The 12012-nt window shown below is 40.1% G+C and overlaps 1 protein-coding gene across 1 annotated transcript in view; it reads right to left on the bottom strand.

Moving 5' to 3' along the window:
• Positions 1–9898: 9898 nt before the first annotated feature.
• Positions 9899–12012, bottom strand: part of ESYT2 (extended synaptotagmin 2) — a gene marked incomplete at both ends in the record, with an annotated part of 67726 nt that continues 65612 nt past the window's right edge. Inside the window, 2 exons of the mRNA XM_079538324.1 lie at positions 9899–9944; positions 10057–10106. Of these exons, the coding sequence (XP_079394450.1) occupies positions 9899–9944; positions 10057–10106 (96 nt within the window). The remainder of the gene's footprint in view (positions 9945–10056; positions 10107–12012) is intronic.

Here is a 12012-nt window from a genome sequence, read left to right as displayed (position 1 = left end):
AATTAATGCTATTTCGTATAGGTTTAAGATGTAACAGATGACTAACATTACTGAAAGCAAAGATAAAATATGGTTTTATTTCCTGAATCAACAGCCAAGTGCATGTACAACTTTTGGAGTAACTTGGATTTAAAACAAGTATTTGCCAGATGGAGATTAAACACCCTTTGGGGAATAGGTGACATTAATTACAGTATGGATATGATCATGGAATCAGATTTACCCTAGGAAGGGACAGTATGCCACAAGGTGTTAGCAGCCAAAAAATTCATCTTCTTGACCAACAAAAATAATGAGTTATCCGCGCACAGACTGTTCAGTGCCACTCTTCAGCTCTGCCTGAACCCAAAGAAGCACATACCTCCTCAAAGCATTTTGCACGAAGGCAAAGTCTCCTCATCTTTGAAGTGTGTAAAAGTCCACCCAGCAAATGCCAACATCAACCACCCTGCATCCAGAGGAAGGGTCCCAGGAGAGGCAGATCTCTGACCAGGCCTAATCCCCAGCAGCAGGGGACAGCAGCTGTTGGCTTCCAGAGTAAAAATAGCAGAAGAAGGGAAATTTTCCTGCTCTGCAGAAAAGGATCAGGCATTAGGCTTGCTGCAGGTCCTATGGTCCTGACTGTTTTTTAAGGTTCTTCTTGCACTTATTCAGCTAAGTGTAACAGGCCTGTGAAGCAATTTGCTTGAAGTAAGTTGTATGAGCAATTATCATACTTGTTGAGGAGCAAAAGTAAATTAAAAAGTATGAAAACTGACATTTACGCATTGTGCTAATGTCGAATTTTTTGCATATATTAAGAATCTTTGACATTTTAGATACAAACTGATGGATTTGTTTATCACATCTCTTGTGTGGACTGAATATTTCATTAATACCTTGATTAGGCTTTAATTAGGTGCTGCATTAGTCACCTGGTTACAGTTTATTTAGTCGGGCACCTATCCATTTAGCATATGAATGACAACATATTCTAGCAAACAATTTGTGTTGCATAGCAACCACAGAATGATTTTTTCTTGGTCTTGAAACTAAAAGTTGATACAGGTAACAACAGGCTGGGTAACAATGATTCATTTTAAAGAGCCACATCTAAAAGCACAGATGCAGAATAGGGTTGTGTTGGATTTTTCAAGGATTGTGCTCGAGCTGTGAGCTGGTAATGAAGCTACAGCCCCATTTTCAGTTTCTCTAATGTTCTCCCTTTCATGAGTACCAAATTACATGCCTTTTTTTGACATGTCTGTTCATCTGCTCAAAATAATCTATACCCTTTGATAATAATCTTATATTTATTATCATTTTCCTGTCAAGTCAAGTTAAGGCAAAAATGAAAAATAGGCCTTCCACACATGGTTGCTGAGCAACAGCAAATAAAGATTTGCTTTTGTGCTATCGCTTCATAAACTGGTCTTTATTCTTGTTGGTAACCTGTGTAAGAGATCTCAATTACAGATGCCTCTCAGGAGAATATCACCGTTTGGACTTCACAAATATTCTGTTTTAACCTGTATGTGACAACATTATAAATGCTTGTGAAGAAGCAAGCGAGTAATTCCCTGAGTGTCAGATGCTTTCTTGACATTCAGATTATTCTTTTTTTAATTTACAGTGTTATTTTCTAGATAATAACTTCCGATGATATTATTGTACAAATTATCTGCTCACCTATTAGAATTGTTACTATTTTTCATTGAACATGTAATACAATACAGATAATACAGAATCTGTGAATCTGCTCATCCATGAGGTGCGCTGTTAATCATTTACGTGCCTTCGTTGCCCTTATCTTTTTGTCGTCCATACTTTGATGAATAATCAGAACAGCACGGGAGAGAGCTGCAGTTTCTGAAATGCTATAGAATGTCCTCAAAAAGAAACTATTTTTGACAATATTTGCATGGCTAAATTCATTCCACTGTAAATGTAAGAAGTATTACGTTTCATGGTAACTACACCATTTTATGGCACAAATTCACAAACATCTTTCAGATTATTATATATCGATGAGTACATTTACATTTATCTGTCATTTATTTCAGATGTAAAACATTCCATTTCCATCTGCCGTTGCCTAGATTACTTTCACCCTCCTAAATGGAACATCCTGAGTTGTTAGAGACCAGCAGCTCTGGTATCGCTCCTCTCCCTTCAGATGCTTTAGTCTATATGGATAAAGATATGGATAACTGTTTCTGTCGTACAACAATACTGTTATTGTTGATTTTGTTAAAGTTTTTTTAGGTTTCAGTGTGACAGAGAGGCATCATCAAGATATGCGATTAATTTGATGTGAGATTATCAGGTGGAACATCTGTCCACTAGAAAACTTGAATACATTGTGTAAATATTGGGCCAAGCATGATTTACTTGTTCATATTTGTTTTTATATGTGTATGGATATCTATTTATCTATCTACACAGCATACTAATTGGTTGCAGAACATAGCAGCGTTTATTTGCCTCTCACATCACTGTTGGCTTTGTTAAGGCTGTGACAAGAGTGTTCCCCGTGTTCCTGATCTGGATCAGGAGCCTAACCAAAGCCCATTGCACTGTTCTTACAGGCTGTCTGTCCAGTTTCCTTCACAGGGAAACAAGTAGGAGATGGAGGGGTCTGTACTGCTTGCTCAGGGCTCTCCCAGTCCGTGGGGATATGGCTGGAGCACTCAGAAGTGCTCACGAGGTCACTTGTTTGGACGCACCTGTCTGTTATTCCTGTTCTGTGCATCAAACAGATTTAGTATCACAAGACCTCCTGCCAATGTCATTGGGCGTATTTTATGATCGTGTCCTTAAACAGAAGTTGTTTTGTAAGATACATTTTTCTATTAGAATTTTGTCTTTGCCAACTTTTCCCATGTTTATTGTACTGCTGCATGATGGAGTTTCTAGCCTCATTCTTCAACCATTAGAAAGAAATGGCTAAAGCTTGATAATGTTTCAATTGTGATGGTCAGGGACTTTTCCCATGTTTTAAACTGTAATTTGACTTCTGTCTCCTCTGACTGGTTTCAAGTTTTTGCACTCAAATCCCATGATGGAATTCAATTCTTTAAGTATCATCTGTGATCCAGAGCTAAGAGGGAGAGCAGAGCACATGGCAAATATGCCCTTTGTTTACTGCTTTTAAACTACGATGACTTCAGGCTCCACTCCCAAGGATGCCCAGGATCCAGGCCCCTTGACTACTGTGCAAGAAATGAACAGGCAGCAAAGACTTTTCAAAATAGGGTCTGCAATGCCATCTAGAGGAATATAACAGTGTTTTCAGGAGAAAAAAAACATGCACCATGTCCATAAATCCAAAACTTTAGTCTTGTTGTGAAAGATCAAAAAAGCAAAGCTAAAATCCTTTGTAAGAAAATTGCATGTTAAAAAAATAAGCATTTCTTGTATTTCCAATAAAAAACACACACTAGAAAGCATGTTAAATACAGTGAAAGCTATGACCCAGAACAAAGTTGCACAAAATTCAGCAAGCGCCTCAGCAGTTCCAGTTCGAAAACACAGCGAGGTGCTGACATGAACTAAACTTCCGAAGAACAAATGGGGATCATGCAAAATACTTTGAATATTGGCAGAAGTATTTCTCCTATGTTGAGGGATGCAAAGAACTGTCTTGAAGAGTATTTAATTATTAAACTGTGTGAAGTGCTTGGTTAGCTTCCTTTGTCAATTTGTGAGGATCGATAGAATAACACATTAGTTTGCAAATCCACTTGAAGAATAAAAAATTCTCATTTGAAATTCAGTGCTGAAAATGACGACTATTAAATCTGAGCACCTGTTTTTGTTCTAGGGATCCTGCCTCAGCCATCCAGTGGGATTAATGACCTTCATTCAGTACCGGTGGCAAAGCTGTTGCTTTGCCAGCATTATCTGTGTTACAGCTGAAATTCTGTGCATAATATTTGTAATTACTGATTTTTTTGACACTCACTTATCAAAGCTTGCAACCTTTCCCTTTTTTTTTTTCTTCTTCTTTTTTTTTTTTTTTTTTTGTACTCAGAGTTGCTACATGCTCAGCTGCAAAAACCTGGGGGCAGGCAGCAAAATACCCATGAAGACCTGCTGCAGAGGCCCAGGAATGCATTTACTGATCTTTACATTAAAAGTGTATTGAAGAGTCACAGAATAATTCAGGTTGGAAGGGACCTCTGCAGGTTATCTAGCTGTGACGTCTGCTTAAACACAACACAACAACACAAGTTGTCCCAGTTACTCAGCAGATTCTCAGCACATACCTGATGAATGAAATTGGGACAGTCAGGTTACCGGGATGTCACAGCTTTCTTCTGATGGTCACTGCTTGCATACCATCTCTGGGGGCTGTTGGATGATCAGGAGTGCATCCCATTGTCCCCAGGCAGGAGCCACCCCTGGACGTGGGCACATGCAGCCCCATTGTGAAAAGATTTCAACTAGTGTTGTGTGTCCTTGTGTCTACTTCCATATGGAATTAAAAGGGTGGCAGGTAGGCCTCACAGTGAAGTTTATGGCTAGTGAGGACACAGAGGAACACGGGGAAAGACATGCTGGCTTCACTTCAGTTGCAACTGAAGAAACAGATCTGCAGCGTTCTGCTCAAATTGGATCCACCGTAGGTGACTGGCAAGCAGTTTTCCCTGCAGATGGTGAGAACAGAGAGCATCGCCTCTATCACATGAATACAGATTAGAGAACTTTACTCCCAGAGCTGCTGTCTAATCTGGCAGCTAAACTCACTGCCTAACACTGAAAGAAATAAAAGTGAATTTCTTACTGTAGTTGCTTTGCAGTTTTCAAATAATGTATTTCAGAAGTTGGCAGAGAATAGTGACAGCCCAACTGTAACCCTTAGAAATTAGCAGAAGAGCATACAATGATTAGACACTTCATTAACCTGTATAAAAGCATTAAAAAAGCATGTTATTAACTCAAATCTTTCAGAGGTCAGCTACAGCCACAAATGGATCCGGGAACCACCTTAAGTTTTGGTTCTTTCTACCAAATATCGAAATCACGATCAGAGTTTGTCTAGAGCAGAATATAGGTAACTAAAATAATTAAAGCACAGGAAACTAATTTTGGATTCAGCTCTTAGCTGTGAAAACACCTCAAACAACTCTATTGGTAACCATATAGGCAAAACTGCTCTAAGATACAAACTGGTATGGTCCAAAGCAGAGTAAACACAGCAGGAAATTCTCAGAAGTCTAGTCTTGGCTGTGCCTGTCAAATTAACAACTAAATCCATCTGGAATGTCATATGTAATCATTTCTGCTCTCTGATAAATCTTGTGAATGCATTCTCTCCAAGTGCAGACCCACTGGCCACCTGAAGGGAAGGTTTGTTTTGGATCCCAATCTGGAACATGGAGATACCTGAACAGCACTGGGACTGACTGGAGGTTTGCCAGCCAGGCACACCTTCCTGTTATGGAGTTATGAACATGAGCATGGTTTTACTCAGCATTTGCTGTCTTTCCAGTAATAAGCAGAAGCCATTTATTCTGCTAAAAAGGAAGATATCTTCTGTAAAAGAAAACCAAACAAAACAAGATCCTGTAATTTTATAGTTAGTATCAATGAGGTGTCCTTTCAAAATACAACACCAACCAGGTAATGAACTTCTGCAGCTTTTCTCTACAGATGATGACAACTTAATACTAAGAATTCAGACACTTTTCAGCTGTTTAAGGAAAAAGGCTTTTATTACAACTACTTAATACAAACATTTTTCTGCAACAGATAGATGAGCCGATGGCACTTCTCTACTTTATCAAGTACACAGCTGTATTTTCTTCTAATATGTGCATTTCCAAGCAGGTGGAATGAAAGAATGCCGTGTAGAAATTTGATGGTTCCAAATCCAAGGCAATTACATGCAATTCCAGGTCCTTTTGAAAGCATATTTCATGACATTCATTAGGAAGTAGTAAAATTCTGAGAATTTGATTAATTGATCATTTTATGAGGAAAAAAAAAGCAGCACTTAAACTGAGCCTAATTCTTATGTGTGAACTGCTGCTCTTGGACCAGAGCAATCCCAGATATGTGTACAGAATGGGAGAACTCATTGAGAGTGGCTCTGAGAAGGAACTGCGAGGTCCTGATGGATGAAAGGCTGGATGTGAGTCAGCAGTGTGTGCTTGCAGCCCTGAAGACGAACAGTATCCTGGGCTGCATTACCAGAGGGGTGGCAGCAGGGAGAGGAAGGGGACTGTTCCCCTCTGCTCTGCCCTTATGAGGTCCCAGTACTGTTTCCAGGCCTGGGGTCTCCAGCACAAGAAAAATGTGTAGCTGTTGGATAGGGCTACAAAGACGTAAGAGGGCTGGAACCCCTCTCATACGAGGAGAGATTGAGGGAGCCGGGCTTGTTTAACTTGGAGAAGGCTCCGGGGAGACCTTCCAGTACTTGAGGGGAGCTTAAGAAAAGGAGGAAGAAAGGCTTTTTACACATTCGACAGTGGTAGGATGGAGGCGGGTGCTAGCTTTAAGCTAAAAGAGTGGAGATTTAGCATAGGTGTTACCAGTTAAAATTCTTTCCTCAGCGTGCTGTGAGGCACTGGAACAGACTGCCCAGACAAGCTGTGGATGCCCCATCCCTGGCCATGTTCAAGGCTCTGGGCAGGCAGACTGGGGGAGCAGCAACCCTGTCCACCGCACTGGGCTGGTCCATTCCAACCCAAACCATTTTATGGTTCTATGATTCTGCACTTCTCAGTTCATTTTCTCTAATGTAGAATTCAACAATCTGCCCCCATAGCAAGGCTACCTAGATTAGAGTGGTTGGTATATATAACTATATTTAAGAGCATAAGAAGCTCTTGTAATATTGCAAATAGGACAGGAATATGAAAATAAATGAGTGCGCATGTGTGTAGAGGGAAGCAACACACTGACTTCCATATGAACCATTTATTGAATAAATACATGCATCATAATGTAGAATTACATGAGCAAAAAAGGCAATCCGTACAAAATCGATTACCCTTTGTTCTCATTCAACTCTCACGATTAGCTGCAGCTCTGATAAAGGATTCAAGACAAAATTAAAATTCTTTTATTCCAAACTCATGTGATATGCATGCTGATTTGAGTTTGGGTTATGCCACCATGGTAAAAGAGAGCTGGTTTTCTCATCAGTGAAGCAGTTATTCTAAAAACAGTTTCAGCAGTAGAGAACATGTTGGTACATACAGGTAACAAAGCTCAGTTTTAGCCACTTCTTAAACTTCTTCATACGTTCATATTTTAAGGCACAGAATAAACAAGAACTACGTGAACAGAGATCAGTTGATACTAAACACATCAACTTGATAATGAGGTGCAATATCCGTCCAGAGGAAAAGTGCTTGTCCTTTCTTCTTCCACACAGACAGAACACTTAGAACTTTGTAACTATGATACAGAGGTTTGATTCCATTATCTAGAACAGCCAGTTATGTTCTGATCCAAATTCACAGGGGAGAACTCTTCTAAATAAAGATCATCCACACATGATTACTGTCAACTGAAAAGACTGTTGTTGAATTACAAAAAAAAAAATAAAATCTATCCATTTAAGATTCTTAATTAGGAACTGCACTTCTCTTGAGATCCTATTCCTAACGTGGGGTCCCGAGCTATTTTGAAAACCTATTCTACATAATTTATCCACGTCTTCACTCTGTGATATCACCTTGCATTTACCCAAACACTGCATCTTTTCCTCTGGAGACTTCAGAAGACAAAATACACACTCTTTTTTGTTTAAGTGCAGAAACATCTAACATCTGTCCTCACAGCTCACTTATACCTTGAAACACCAAATCAGTCTAATGACTTATTTGTAGGCTAGGGATGAAACTGGTGAGTCGTTGGCCAAGATGCAGAACCAAAGTCCGTCCACCTCTGGCTGAACCAAGGCAAAGACAGCTGTGCTGAAAGACTGCACGTGCATCTCTTATTTACAGCAGCTTTCACTTCTCTGCATTTCAACTGCATTAACAATCATTCTCTGTCTTTCCATTCCCAACATTTTAATGGAGAACTAGCAAAGAGAATCTAATTGAACAGATGAGTGTATACACATATAGAGACACTCATACATTGTGATATAGAGTGAAGCCTTCAAAAAGAAATGTTTTCTTACAATCAGGCTTATTTACTAAAATTGTCTTATTCGAACTGTGACAATACAAAGGCCATCACTGTATAGAGATGTATGTATGTCATCTGACAAATGTTCTACCAAACCAAATTCAGACAAACTGAAATGAGTCAAATTCTTAAACTGGAAAATGACACAAAGCTACATCTATGGTAGGCACTTTGGTACATCTAGTCATGTAGGCATATTCTACGTCTAGAATTAAGGTTCTGTCAGTACTTTTACAATAAAGCTAATTTCAGGAGTTTATTATTCTGCTTTAAAATTCTTTCTTGGCTGAGAGATCATTCTAGAATCTTAAACTAAACAACATACTTTGTCTGTCTACTTGCATACTCATCCAAGAAGGAGGCTGCTGGCTCTGAAAGAGCCAAACTGTTCTCTTGGATTCATAATGCACTTATTTTTTTTAATATAACAGTCAAGAAAACTAGTTCTGGTTACAAAAAAGTTCCCCTTAATTCATAAAACTAGAGCAGTGAGCTCAGCTCTTGAGGCTGATGCTCTTCCTTCAACTCCCAGTGTCTACTTTCATCAGGTTGTGCTAACCGTGTCACTGCTGCTCTTGCACAGACTGTGGCAATGCTTCAGCACCATGCCATGATTTCTCAAGAAAGCTGTGTGGACCACTCCATGCACCAAGCACAGTAAGTAGCAGTGAGGCAACTGTAAAGACAGTTTCAATTCAGTTTCACACTTCCTTACATACTGGTGTTCCACTGTAGTATTAGAGAAGGTACAGCATAATAACTATTTAGCACAGCACTGTATAATAAAAATAACATGTTTTGTACATATGCCCACTATATGAACTTACAATGCAAGCTGATTTGTATACCTTATCAGAGAAACAAGGCAGCAAGGACAGTTCTGAACAGCTAGAGATTCTGTTTGAAATACAGACAAAGCCCTGTTCTCATGTCTGCAGAGTGTCTAGTACTGTAGAGTGCAGGAATAAATAACAAAACCCAATGAACCTGTATAATAAAACTCCACAGTTTGTAATGTTTACTGCATTACATGAAAGCTCAAATTTATAAACTGATTCATGGACCTCTTTTTATACAATATTTATAGAATTTTCCTTTTTGTTTATAATATTCTATAGCATGATTTTTGAATAATACATTTATATATAAATATTAAAATGTTAATGTTTTGTACATTTTAAGTTTGCCACTCCGGGCCAGAAGCATGATAAAGTAAAAACATTTTTCTGCACTTTGTTTTTGAAGACTATCACAAAATGATAAACATTAAGACCATTGTGCTGCAAAGACAAAAGAGATTCATTTGAAGAAATTAACATGCATTTACAAGAAAATATCTATATCCTTTATCCGATTTTCTTCTCAATTCAAACCAGCATGAAAGAATTATAAAAAAATAGTATATATTTACATAGTACAGTATATCTTGGTGAGATATAAAACAAGGCAGGAAAACAGCAGAACATCTTTTCACTTTCTAATTGGTATAACTGCTATAAAGACCAATTTAAACACAAAAGGTTACATTACTGTATTATTGCACATGACAGTAACACGTAAAATTGTGGAGCAAATTAAAATACAAAGTTTAACAGTGAGAAAGGATATGTCTACATAAAATGGCCGAGCGTTATAAAATTACTGGGGATGTGTCTAACAACTAAATTGGTAAAGCTATAAAAATAATATTGGTACATCTGTGAGAACAATGCTTTAAAAATATATAAAGGTTGGCAAAAGGAGGTGTGGGGAATTGCCAGCATCCATGGGCCTAGCTCGCGCCATGTGGTCTTGTACCATCTTCCGTTAAATCATACCTTAAATTAAAAAAAAGGCAAACTTTAAAAAAAAAAGTATGTTATTAACACTATTGTTAACACACCAGTTATTGGTAGGTAATATTATTAATAAAGGAAATGCTACACTTACCACTGGGTCCAGCCTTTAGCAAGTTCTTCAGATGCCAGAGGTATCAGTACCTATGGAAAGTTAAATTCATGCTTAATCATTCTGTCTTTCATTCTGTTTAGTTTTTTAAAGACTAAATTTGAAAATCCTCAATACTGCAGTACAAGTAATGCCATTAACAAACAACATATTTTACTACTTACATACCTTCCATCATAGATCTACCTATCAACTGTAGCTTTGTCGTCCTGAGCCCACCCGGAGGGAAGTGTGCTGCCTTCCTGGGGCACGGGTCAGGGACATCTCTAGAAAGCTGCCTGGGCTTATTCGCCCGTCTGACTACTACCCCTTATTGGTAGTTCAGGTTGGCAGTGATGATACTGCCAAGAGAAGCCTAAGGGCAATCAAAAATGACTTCAAGGGTCTGGGGAGGGTACTGGATGGTGCGGGAATGCAAGTGATCTTCTCTTCTATCCCTTCAGTGGCGGGGAAGGATTCTGAGAGGATCAAAAAGGCCCTCCTCATCAATAAAGATTATTTGGCTTAGAGGATGGTGCAGGCAGAAGAACTTTGGTTTTTTTGATCATGGGGCAATTTACTCGGCTCCTGGCATGACGGCTGCAGATGGAGCTCAACTGTCTACAAGGGGTAAAAGGATCCTAGCCCAGGAGCTGGCAGGCCTCATTGAAAGATCTTTAAACTAGGTAAGAAGGGGGAAGGAGACAAAATGAGCACTGCTGAGGTTCAGGTAGTACAAGGCTCAAAAGTTAATTTGATGGGTGATGAGGGTGGAGTTCGAAGGGATGGAGTGTGGCAGGGGAATGCTGCCTCCCTGAAGTGTCTATACACTAATGCGCGCAGTATGGGAAATAAACAGGAAGAGTTAGAGATCTGCGTGCGGTCACATGGCTATGATCTCATTGCGATCACGGAGACGTGGTGGGACAGCTCGCATGACTGGAATGTTGTCATGGAGGGCTATGTGCTTTTTAGGAAAGACCGGCCAGCAAGGCGGGGTGGTGGAGTTGCTCTTTATGTAAGAGAGCAGCTTGAATGTATTGAACTCCACCTGGGGGAGAGTGGTGTAGCAGCGGAGAGCTTGTGGGTAAGAATCAAGGGGCGGGCTGGTATGGCTGACACCGTTGTGGGTGTGTGCTACAGGCCCCCTGATCAGGAGGAGGAGGTTGATGAGGCCTTCCACAAACAGTTGGAAGCAGCGTCACGATCCCAGGCGCTGGTGCTTATGGGGGACTTCAATCATCCAGATATTTGCTGGAAAAGCAATGTGGCCAGGCATGCGCGGTCCAGACGGTTCCTGCAATGTGTTGAAGACAACTTTCTGATGCAGGTGGTTGAGGAATCGACGAGGAGAGGGGTACTGCTGGACCTTATTCTCACTAATAGAGAAGGGCTTGTCAGGGAAGTAAAGGTCAGGGGCAGCTTGGGTTGTAGTGACCACGAGATGGTGGAGTTCAAGATCCTGAGTGGAAGAAGTAAAGCAAAAAGTAGGATTGCTATCCTGGACTTTAGGAGAGCCAACTTCGATCTCTTTCGGGGCCTACTTGGAGCTGTCTCATGGGCTAGGGTGTTGGAAGGCAAGGGGGCCTGTGAGAGCTGGTCAGCATTTAAGCAGCTCTTCTTCCAAGCTCAGGATCAGTGCGTCCCTGTGAGGAAGAAATCGGGAAAGGGTGGCAGGAGACCTGTGTGGATGAGCAAGGAGCTCGTGCACAAACTCAAAGGAAAGAAGAAGGCCCATGAAATGTGGAAAAAGGGTCTGACTACTTGGGAAGAATACAGGAATGTTGTCAGGGTCTGCAGGGATGCGACAAGGAAGGCTAAAGCCCGCCTGGAATTAAATCTGGCAAAGGGGATAAAGGATAATAAAAAAAGTTTTTTCAAGTACATTAACAGTAAAAGGAAGACTAGGGAGAATGTGGCTCCCCTGCTAAGTGACAGGGGTGTTCTGGTAACGGGGGA

The sequence above is a fragment of the Tetrao urogallus genome (genome assembly GCF_951394365.1).
Source record: "Tetrao urogallus genome assembly, chromosome: 7".
Lineage (NCBI taxonomy): Eukaryota > Metazoa > Chordata > Aves > Galliformes > Phasianidae > Tetrao > Tetrao urogallus.
The sequence above is the reverse complement of the archived record's forward strand: the minus strand, read 5'-3'. Positions and strand labels throughout refer to the sequence as shown.